The sequence below is a fragment of the Tamandua tetradactyla genome, chromosome 2, assembly GCF_023851605.1.
Source record: "Tamandua tetradactyla isolate mTamTet1 chromosome 2, mTamTet1.pri, whole genome shotgun sequence".
Lineage (NCBI taxonomy): Eukaryota > Metazoa > Chordata > Mammalia > Pilosa > Myrmecophagidae > Tamandua > Tamandua tetradactyla.
Window position 1 is genome coordinate 157,169,270 of NC_135328.1, and position 12,043 is coordinate 157,181,312.

Here is a 12,043-nt window from a genome sequence, read left to right on the forward strand (position 1 = left end):
AGTACATTTGCTTCGGTTTAGAGGAACTAGCAACACAACAGAAAGAGATATAAAATGTTAATATAAAGAAAAGAAATAAAAGTAGTAGTAATAGTAAAAAACAACAACAACAAACAAACCAACAAGCAAACAAAAACAAAAAAAACCCTATAGCTCAGATGCAGCTTCATTCAGTATTTTAACATGATTACTTTACAATTAGGTATTATTGTGCTGTCCATTTTTGAGTTTTTGTATCTAGTCCTGTTGCACAGTCTGCATCCCTTCAGCTTCAATTACCCATTGTCTTACCCTGTTTCTAACTCCTGCTGAACTCTGTTACCAATGACATATTTCAAGTTTATTCTCGAATGTCCGTTCACATCAGTGGGACCATACAGTATTTGTCCTTTAGTTTTTGGCTGGATTCACTCAGCATAATATTCTCTAGGTCCATCCATGTTATTACATGGTTCATAAGTTTATCTTGTCTTAAAGCTGCATAATATTCCATCGTATGTATATACCACAGTTTGTTTAGCCACTCTTCTGTTGATGGAGATTTTGGCTGTTTCCATCTCTTTGCAATTGTAAATAACGCTGCTATAAACATTGGTGTGCAAATGTCCGTTTGTGTCTTTGCCCTTAAGTCCTTTGAGTAGATACCTAGCAATGGTATTGCTGGGTCGTATGGCAATTCTATATTCAGCTTTTTGAGGAACCGCCAAACTGCCTTCCACAGTGGTTGCACCCTTTGACATTCCCACCAACAGTGGATAAGTGTGCCTCTTTCTCCGCATCCTCTCCAGCACTTGTCATTTTCTGTTTTGTTGATAATGGCCATTCTGGTGGGTGTGAGATGATATCTCATTGTGGTTTTGATTTGCATTTCTCTAATGGCCAGGGACATTGAGCATCTCTTCATGTGCCTCTTGGCCATCCGTATTTCTTCTTCTGGTAGGTGTCTGTTTAAGTCTTTTTCCCATTTTGTAATTGGGTTGGCTGTCTTTTTGTTGTTGAGTTGAATAATCTCTTTATAAATTCTGGATACTAGACCTTTATCTGATATGTCGTTTCCAAATATTGTCTCCCATTGTGTAGGCTGTCTTTCTACTTTCTTGATGAAGTTCTCTGATGCACAAAAGTGTTTAATTTTGAGGAGCTCCCATTTATTTATTTCCTTCTTCAGTGTTCTTGCTTTAGGTTTAAGGTCCATAAAACCACCTCCAGTTGTAAGATCCATAAGATATCTCCCAACATTTTCCTCTGTTTTATGGTCTTATACCTAATGTTTAGATCTTTGATCCATTTTGAGTTAACTTTTGTATAGGGTGTGAGAGATGGGTCTTCTTTCATTCTTTTGCATATGGATATCCAGTTCTCTAGGCACCATTTATTGAAGAGACTGTTCTGTCCCAGGTGAGTTGGCTTGACTGCCTTATCAAAGATCAAATGTCCATAGATGAGAGGGTCTATATCTGAGCACTCTATTCGATTCCATTGGTCGATATATCTATCTTTATGCCAATACCATGCTGTTTTGACCACTGCGGCTTCATAATATGCCTTAAAGTCAGGCAGCGCGAGACCTCCAGCTTCGTTTTTTTCCTCAAGATGTTTTTAGCAATTCGGGGCACCCTGCCCTTCCAGATAAATTTGCTTATTGGTTTTTCTATTTCTGAAAAATAAGTTGTTGGGATTTTGATTGGTATTGCATTGAATCTGTAAATCAATTTAGGTAGGATTGACATCTTAACTATATTTAGTCTTCCAATCCATGAACACGGTATGCCCTTCCATCTATTTAGGTCTTCTGTGATTTCTTTTAACAGTTTTTTGTAGTTTTCTTTATATAGGTTTTTTGTCTCTTTGGTTAAATTTATTCCTAGGTATTTTATTCTTTTAGTTGCGATTGTAAATGGGATTCGTTTCTTGATTTCCGCCTCAGCTTGTTCATTACTAGTGTATAGAAAAGCTACAGATTTTTGAATGTTGATCTTGTAGCCTGCTACTTTGCTGTACTCATTTATTAGCTCTAGTAATTTTGTTGTGGATTTTTCTGGGTTTTCTACATATAGTATCATATCGTCTGCAAACAGTGATAGTTTTACTTCTTCCTTTCCAATTTTGATGCCTTGTATTTCTTTTTCTTGCCTAATTGCTCTGGCTAGAACTTCTAACACAATGTTGAATAATAGTGGTGATAATGGACATCCTTCTCTTGTTCCTGATCTTAGGGGGAAAGTTTTCAATTTTTCCCCATTGAGGATGATATTAGCTGTGGGTTTTTCGTATATTCCCTCTATCATTTTAAGGAAGTTCCCTTGTATTCCTACCTTTTGAAGTGTTTTCAGCAGGAAAGGATGTTGAATCTTGTCAAATGCCTTCTCTGCATCAATTGAGATGATCATGTGATTTTTCTGCTTTGATTTGTTGATATGGTGTATTACATTAATTGATTTTCTTATGTTGAACCATCCTTGCATACCTGGGATGAATCCTACTTGGTCATGATGTATAATTCTTTTAATGTGTTGTTGGATACGATTTGCTAGAATTTTATTGAGGATTTTTGCATCTGCATTCATTAGAGAGATTGGTCTGTAGTTTTCTTTTTTTGTAATATCTTTGCCTGGTTTTGGTATGAGGGTGATGTTGGCTTCATAGAATGAATTAGGTAGTTTTCCCTCCACTTCGATTATGTTGAAGAGTTTGAGGAGAGTAGGTACTAATTCTTTCTGGAATGTTTGATAGAATTCACATGTGAAGCCGTCTGGTCCTGGACTTTTCTTTTTAGGGAGCTTTTGAATGACTGATTCAATTTCTTTACTTGTGATTGGTTTGATGAGGTCGTCTATTTCTTCTTGAGTCAAAGTGGTTGTTCATGTCTTTCCAGGAACCTGTCCATTTCTTCTAAATTGTTGTATTTATTAGCGTAAAGTTGTTCATAGTATCCTGTTATTACCTCCTTTATTTCTGTGAGGTCAGTAGTTATGTCTCCTCTTTCATTTCTAATCTTATTTATTTGCATCCTCTCTCTTCTTCTTTTTGTCAATCTTGCTAAGGGCCCATCAATCTTGTTGATTTTCTCATAGAACCAACTTCTGGTCTTATTGATTTTCTCTATTGTTTTCATGTTTTCAATTTCATTTATTTCTGCTCTAATCTTTGTTATTTCTTTCCTTTTGCTTGCTTTGGGATTAGTTTGCTGTTCTTTCTCCAGTTCTTCCAAGTGGACAGTTAATTCCTGCATTTTTGCCTTTTCTTCTTTTCTGATAAAAGCATTTAGGGCAATAAATTTCCCTCTTAGCACTGCCTTTGCTGCGTCCCATAAGTTTTGATATGTTGTGTCTTCATTTTCATTTGCCTCTAGGTATTTACTAATTTCTCTAGCAATTTCTTCTTTGACCCACTCGTTGTTTAGGAGTGTGTTGTTGAGCCTCCACCTATTTGTGAATTTTCTGGCACTCTGCCTATTATTGATTTCCAACATCATTCCTTTATGGTCTGAGAAAGTGTTGTGTAAGATTTCAATCTTTTTAAATTTGTTAAGACTTGCTTTGTGACCCAGCATATGGTCTATCTTTGAGAATGATCCATGAGCACTTGAGAAAAAGGTGTATCCTGCTGTTGTGGGATGTAATGTCCTATAAATGTCTATTAAGTCTAGTTCATTTATAGTAATATTCAGATTCTCTATTTCTTTGTTGATCCTCTGTCTAGATGTTCTGTCCATTGATGAGAGTGGTGAGTTGAAGTCTCCAACTATTATGGTATATGAGTCTATTTCCCTTTTCAGTGTTTGCAGTGTATTCCTCACGTATTTTGGGGCATTCTGGTTCGGTGCGTAAATATTTATGATTGTTATGTCTTCTTGTTTAATTGTTCCTTTTATTAGTATATAGTGTCCTTCTTTGTCTCTTTTAACTGTTTTACATTTGAAGTCTAATTTGTTGGATATTAGTATAGCCACTCCTGCTCTTTTCTGGTTGTTATTTGCATGAAATATCTTTTCCCAACCTTTCACTTTCAACCTATGTTTATCTTTGGGTCTAAGATGTGTTTCCTGTAGACAGCATATAGAAGGATCCTGTTTTTTAATCCATTCTGCCAATCTATGTCTTTTGATTGGGGAATTCAGTCCATTGACATTTAGTGTTATTACTGTTTGGATAATATTTTCCTCTAACATTTTGCCTTTTGTATTATATATATCATATCTGACTTTCCTTCTTTCTACACTCTTTTCCATATCTCTCTCTTCTGTCTTTTTGTATCTGAGTCTAGTGCTCCCTTTAGTATTTCTTGCAGAGCTGGTCTCTTGGTCACAAATTCTTTCAGTGACTTTTTGTCTGAGAATGTTTTAATTTCTCCCTCATTTTTGAAGGATAATTTTGCTGGATATAGGAGTCTTGGTTGGCAGTTTTTCTCTTTTAGTATTTTAAATATATCATCCCACTGTCTTCTAGCTTCCATGGTTTCTGCTGAGAAATCTACACATAGTCTTATTGGGTTTCCCTTGTATGTAATGGATTGTTTTTCTCTTGCTGCTTTCAAGATCCTCTCTTTCTCTTTGACCTCTGACATTCTAACTAGTAAGTGTCTTGGAGAACGCCTATTTGGGTCTAATCTCTTTGGGGTGCGCTGCACTTCTTGGATCTGTAATTTTAGGTCTTTCATAAGAGTTGGGAAATTTTCAGTGATAATTTCTTCCATTAGTTTTTCTCCTCCTTTTCCCTTCTCTTCTCCTTCTGGGATACCCACTACACGTATATTTGTACGGTTCACATTGTCCTTGAGTTCCCTGATACCTTGTTCAAATTTTTCCATTCTTTTCCGGATAGTTTCTGTTTCTTTTTGGAATTCAGATGTTTCATCCTCCAAATCACTAATTCTATCTTCTGTTTCTTTAAATCTGTCATTGTAGGTATCCATTGTTTTTTCCATCTTTTCTACTTTATCTTTCACTTCCATAAGTTCTGTGATTTGTTTTTTCAGTTTTTCTATTTCTTCTTTATGTTCAGCCCATGTCTTCTTCATGTCCTCCCTCAATTTATCGATTTCGTTTTTGAAGAGGTTTTCCATTTCTGTTCGTATATTCAGCATTAGTTGTTTCAGCTCCTGTATCTCATTTGAACTATTGGTTTCTTCGTTTGACTGGGCCATATGTTCAATTTTCTGAGCGTGATCCGTTATCTTCTGCTGGCGTCTGGGCATTTAGTCAGATTTCCCCGGGTGTTCGACCCCACAGGTTGAAAGATTTTTCTGTGCAATCTCTGGGTTCTGTTCTTCCTATCCTGCCCAGTAGGTGGCGCTCGTGACACACGCCTGTCTGTGGGTTCCACCAGCGAAAGTTGCTGTGGGTCCCTCAACTCTGGAAAACTCTCGCCGTAGGGGAGGTTCGGCAACCGAAGCGTCTTGGAAGAATGCCAGCCGGCCCGGGGTTCCAAACGCGGGGAGGGTCGCCGGCCGTCGCAGCCAGGAGAGCGTCCGGCCAAATTAGCCAGTCGGCCCGGGGCACCAAGCGTGGCGGGAGGGCGCCAGCTGTCGCAGCCCGGGAGAGTGCACTGTTCCCATCCGACGGGGGAGTCACGTGTTTGGAAGGGATCCCCCGGTCACTGTTCTCCGCAGTCTGGGGATTTCCGACCCAACTATCTCAGTTGTTCCGGGGGGCCTCGTGTGGTGGGGGCACCAGCCGCCGCGGCCTAAGGGGACCGCCTGTCCAATTCTACCAGCTGGCCCAGGAAGGTGGAAGGGAGGAACTCCGGTCGCTTGCCGTCCCACCCAGGAAAGCCCGTGCCCCTTGGTGATCTCACCGGAGCTGGTTCTCCCAGATAGTCAGCCGTTCCAGGATGGGGTACGCTGTCCCTTTGATCTCCCTCGTGGCTCCGGGAGCTGCTCTGTATTATCTCCACTCCCCCAGTAGCTGTTCTGGAGGAGGACAGGTGAGGGCGGCAAGGCTGTCGAGGCTGGTGGCGGAGGAGCACGGTGAAGGCGGGGGAAGAGGGCACCGTGGTGGTTGGAGAGCAGCCGGAGCAGGAGGGGGAGAAAGAGGGGGGAGAAGGAGGGCGGGCGGCTCGGCTGCTGCGGGGTGTGGGCGCCGCGCGGCGGGCCGGCGGAGAAAGGGGGGAGAAGGAGGGCGGGCGGCTCGGCTGCTGCGGGGCGTGGGCGCCGCGCGGCGGGCCGGCGGAGAAAGAGAGGGGAGAAGGAGGGCGGGTGGCTCGGCTGCTGCGGGGCGTGGGCGCCGCACGGCGGGCCGACGGAGAAAGCTCTTCCTACTTCTTATATGTTCATTTGTTTATTAAGTATTTTAGAATTAATTTTATATTTTTAAAATATGTAAACTTTAATAGACCAACATATGTTCCTTGATATGCCATATATAAATGCCCTGTATAAGTTGGCTTTCACTCTGTGCCCTACATCAGCATTTCAAAGATGTTTTACTGTCATAAACTGGAAAGTGTTTCCTGAAGTAGTTTATGAATTTATAGCCATAGTTGATCTGATGGTTAATTTCCTATGTCATCTTACTTAGGTTATGGTGTCCAGTTTGTTGGTCAAGCCAGTGCTGGCCTGATTATTTCTAGGAGGGTATTTAAATTGTTTTAGTGGATTTAAATCATTCCTCAACTGATTGCATATATGGTTAATAACATCTACTATGATAAAAGGAGATTGCCTTTAGTGTTGAGAGTAGTCTCCTCATCCATTCATTTGGAAGTCTTAACGTGAGAACTGAGCATTTTAGCAGTCAGAAAGAAGAATTTCTATCTCAACCCTTTTTTTCCCTGGAGAATTCAACATCACTGTCAATGGAGTTTCCAATCTGCAGCTTCTCCTGGGGAATTTATATTCATCTTCAAGTTTCCACCTTGCATCTGTCCTGTGGAATTCGAACTTGCTGATCCCCACAGTTCCATGAATCAATTCCTATAAAACTCCCTTTATATGTGTGTGTGTGTGCGTGTGTGTGTGTGTGTGTGTGTGTGTGTATAATGTGGGCATACTGTTTCTCTGGAGAACCTAGACTAATACAGTCAATATATTGAGATTGTATTGTATTTTAAATGAAATTTTAATATACCTATCTGTACCCCTTTGCTCCCCATTTTAAACTAAGTAAAAAACATTTTTTGGTTTTTTTTTTTTTTAAATAATGTATTTGCTTTCTTTGCTGTAGAACTGTGGCAGCTGAAGTTAGGAAGCAGATTTCTGGACAATACAGTGGCTCTCCCCAATTGCTTAAAAACCTCAATATTGTCGGCAATATTACCCATCACACCACAGTAAGTAGCATATTTAAAATATAGTATTTTATTAGTGTATTGTTGACTAGGCTATGAAAAAATATTGGGAAGATTAGAGCCATTATATTGGGTTCCGTCACTAATGGCACATCTTTACTTGTTGCTACCTTACTTTCTTTTGATATTTGAGTTGGGGATGGTGGTGTTAGGTGGTATTATGGGAGTATTTCCAAGTCAACTCTGAGACTCCATATTCAGGATTTAATCCACCTTGAGATTTTACATTTAGACCTTTCTACACCTGGAGTGATTCATTATATGAAAATTTAGCTGTCTATTCTAGAAATAGGCACTGAAGTAAATATTAAATAATTATGTGGGTTTGAAGTCTTCTGTCCCCTTTAATAAAATGTAGTATGTATTTATATATCATTTCTGTGAGCTATACTGTGTCAGGGGCAGAAATGTATGCTTTCTTCTTAAAGAAATGTCGTAAGGATAACTACTTTTGATGAATACTGACATTTTTCAGTTAGTAGAAACATGCATTGTAAGTATACCTCCTTATGTCAAAGAACAGATAGATAACAAATTCATCCAGCAAGAAAACCCTAGATAAAAGAAGTAAAAGCAATCTCCAAAATAAACTAATTAAGGTAATTAAATGCCTAGACGCCAGCAAAAAATAACAAATCACACTAGGAAAATTGAAGATATGGCCCAGTGAAAGGAACAAACCAACAATTCAAATGACATACAGGAGCTGAAACAATTAATTCAGAATGTATGAACAGACATGGAAAACCTCATCAAAAACCAAATCAGTGAATTGAGGGAGGATATAAAGAAGGCAAGGAAAGAACAAAAAGAAGAAACTGAAAGTCTGAAAAAACAAATCACAGAACTTATGGGAATGAAAGACACAGTAGAAGAGATGAAAAAAACAATGGAAACCTACAATGGTAGATTTTGGGAGACAGAACATAGGATTTCTAAACTGCAGGACGGAACATCTGAAATCCAAGAAGAAATAGAAACTAGAGGAAAAAAAAATGGAAAAATATGAGCAGGGACTCAGGGAATTGAAAGACAATATGAAGTGCACGAATATACGTGTTGTGGGTGTCCCAGAAGGAAAAGAGAAGGGCAAAGGAGGAGAAAAACTAATGGAGGAAATTATCACTGAAAATTTCCCAACTCTTATAAAAGACCTAAAATTACAGATCCAAGTGCAACGTACCCCAAAGAGAATAGATCCAAATAGACATACTCCAAGACATTTAATAATCAGAATGTCATAGGTCAAAGAGAAAGAGAGGATCTTGAAAGCCGCAAGAGAAAAGCATCCACCACATACAAGGGAAGCCCAATAAGACTATGTGCCGATCTCTCCGCAGAAACCATGGAGACGAGAAGACAGTGGGATAATATATTTAAATTATTAAAAGAGAAAAACTACCAACCAAGAATTCTATATCCAACAAAATTGTCCTTCAGAAATGAGGGAGAAATTAAAACATTTTCAGACAAAAAATCACTGAGAGAATTTGTGACCAAGAGACCAGCTCTGTAAGAAATACTAAAGGGAATGCTAGTGACAGATACGAAGACAGAAGAGAGAGGTGTGGAGAAGAGTGTAGAAAGGAAGACTATGAGTAAAGGTAAAAAGAAGGAAAATTAGATATGACATAAAATCCAGAAGGCAAAATAGTAAAAGAAAGTACTACCCTTGCAGTAATAACACTGAATATTAATGGATTAAAAGACATAGTCTGGCAGAATGGATTAACAAACAGGACCCATCTATATGCTGTCTCTACTTAAAGGACATGAGGCCAAGGACACAAATAGACATTTACACACCAATGTTTATAGCAGCATTATTAACACTTACCAAGAGATGGAAACAGCCAAAATGTCCATCAACAGACAGTTGACTAAACAAACTGTGACATTTACATAAGATGGAATATTATGCAGCTGTAAGACAGAATAAAGTTATGAAGTATGTAACAACATGAATGGACCTAAAGGACATTATGCTGAGTGTGATTAGCCAGAAACAAAAGGACAAATACTGTATGGTCTCACTGATATGAACTGACATTAGTGAATAAACTTGGAATATTTCCTTGGTAACAGAGACCATCAGGAGATAGAAATAGGGTAAGATATTGGGTAATTGGAGCTGAAGGGATACAGATTGTGCAACAGGAGTGAATATAAAAACTCAGAAATGGACAGCACAATATTACCTAACTAATACAATTATGTTAAAACACTGAATGAAACTGCATATGAGAATGATAGAGGGAGGAGAGCTGGGGCATAAATGAAATCACAAAGAAAGATAGACGATAAATATTGAAATGGTGTAATCTAGGAATGCCTAGAGTGTATAATGATAGTGACTAAATGTAGAAATTAAAAAAATTTTTTTGAATGAGGAAGAACAAAAGAATGTCATTACTGCAGTGTGCTGAAAATAGATGGTAATTAATATTTTAAAATTTCAACTAATGTGTGAGACTAAAGCAAAAAATGTTTATTTGGTACAAATCTATACTTTGACTAGTGCATCTCCTAATATAACTTATGTAGATAGTTGATTGAACACCTTAAGTACATGGAACTTTGTATAGGACATGAGATTTTGTTGGTTTGTCCAGGTGATGTCCTGTTGAATGCCAGAGTGATTTGATCAGTGAGTGGAAAAGTATTTGCAAAGTCCCCTTCGGGGAATGATGAAAACGGGGGAAAACTCAACTTCCCCAAGTTGAATTCTTGATATTCTCACAAGCAGTGTGGACAACCAAAGCTATAGGCTGAGCCCCCAGTCTTGGGGTTTGTTCATATGAAACTTAACCCCACAGGGGATAGGTCAAGCCTGCTTAAAATTAAGCCTGAGAGTCACCCCCAAGAGAACCTCTTTTGTTGCTCAGATGTGACCTCTCTCTCCAGCCAACACAGCAAGCAGACTCACCACCCTCCCCCTGTCTACGTGGGACATGACTACCAGGGGTGTGGATCTTCCTGGCAACATGGGGCAGAAATACCAGAATGAGCTGAGATTCAGCATCAACAGATTGAGAAAAACTCTAGGATGAGCTGAGACCCAGCATCAAGGGATTGAGAAAACCTTGTTGACCAAAAGGGGGAAGAGTGAAATGAGACAAAGTGTCAATGGCTGAGAGATTCCAAACAGAGTCGAGAGGTTATCCTGGAGGTTATTCTTAACGCATTAAGTAGATATCACCTTGTTGTCCAAGATGTCGTGGAGAGGCTGGAGGGAACTGCCTGAAAATGTAGAGCTGTGTTCCAGTAGCCATGTTTCTTGATGATGATTGAACAATGATATAGCTTTCACAATGTGACTCTGATTGTGAAAACCTTGTGTCTGATGCTCCTTTTATCTACCTTGTCAGCAGATGAGTAGAACATATGAAATAAAAATTAAATAATAGGGGGAACAAATGTTAAAATAGATTTAGTTTGAAATGCTAGTGATCAGTGAAAGGGATCAGTAAAGGGTATGGCATGTAAAATTTTTTTTTCTTCTGTTTGTTATATTTTTCTGTTGTCTTTTTATTTCTTTTTCTGAATTGATGCTAATGTTCTGGGAAATGATCATGATGATGAATATGCAACTATGTGATGATATTATGAATTGCTGAGTGTGTTTGTTGGGAATGTTTGTGCTTCTTGTGATTTTTTTTAATTAATAAAAAATTGAAAAAAAAGAAAGTATACCTCCTTTATGTTTAAATGAGATAATTGTTTTTTCTTCAAATGCAGTGGAAAATGGAAAAGTAAATGAGTAACTTGGATGGAATTATGTGTTAATACTTGCCACTTAAATATGATATGCCAGGGAAGTAGCAGTTTGATTTGTTTGTAATGATATTATTAAAATGCTTATGTTATTAAGATTTTTATAAATGGATTTTACTATTAATAATGGTAATATGATTGATAAATTTTTTAACATATGAATTTCTAGGAGATTTTAACATACATAGAGATAATGCTTCCATTACCTTCTCAGTATCCTGAACTTGAATAATATCTCTTTTGGTGATACTACCCTGCATTTACCTCAACTACTCCTACAGTCTTATCCTATATATATATTCATTACAAACAACTGCAACTTCTTCATAATCTCAGTTTTAATCTTCATAATCTCATTTCCTACTCTCTGACCATCCCCTCTTATCTTTCTTTTTCTCTTGTTTTGGTACCCTGACTCCAACTGTCCTTCAATCCCACCAGGACCTATAATCCACAGTCCTACTACCTTCTCCTGTCTCTCACCCTTCATGTCTTCTCTTCTCCTCTTAACAAATTTAAATCCTTTGGTTGATCATTTTAACTACATCCATGCATATATTCTTTACTACCTTACCTGCCTTTCCTGTCATTATACTCCTTGGCACAGCCTCAATCTTGTTTAAATCCAACTCTTTGCTAACTTTATACCTGTGTAGTTGAATGTGGGAGGAGAAAAACACACAACCCTTTAAATGTATGGCCGTGAAATCATACAGGCAATGACATTGCCGGACAAACATATTTCCCACTGTATTCTCCCATTATATTATTTCATGCCTCTTACTCTCTCCTTAGAACCTGAACAGCTCTTCTCCATTTTCATTCTTAAGATAATTTTGCTTCCTATTTCACTGGGAAAATCAAAGCAAGCAGAAGAGAATTTCTCCCATTTTAAAAGATCCTACTTTTTATCCCACTTTTCCCACTAGTTGCCATACCACACATTTCTTTGCTCTCCTTTGCAACAAAATTCCTTAAAAGGA

At 38.4% G+C, this 12,043-nt stretch overlaps 1 protein-coding gene across 7 annotated transcripts in view; it reads left to right on the forward strand.

The window, feature by feature from the left end:
• DOCK7 (dedicator of cytokinesis 7) overlaps positions 1 to 12,043 on the forward strand; it is a 444,028-nt gene that overhangs the window by 59,637 nt on the left and 372,348 nt on the right. For all 7 annotated transcript variants that reach the window (XM_077149435.1, XM_077149436.1, XM_077149437.1 and 4 more), the window contains exon 2: positions 7,163 to 7,268. In XM_077149435.1, the coding sequence (XP_077005550.1) occupies positions 7,163 to 7,268 (106 nt within the window). The remainder of the gene's footprint in view (positions 1 to 7,162; positions 7,269 to 12,043) is intronic.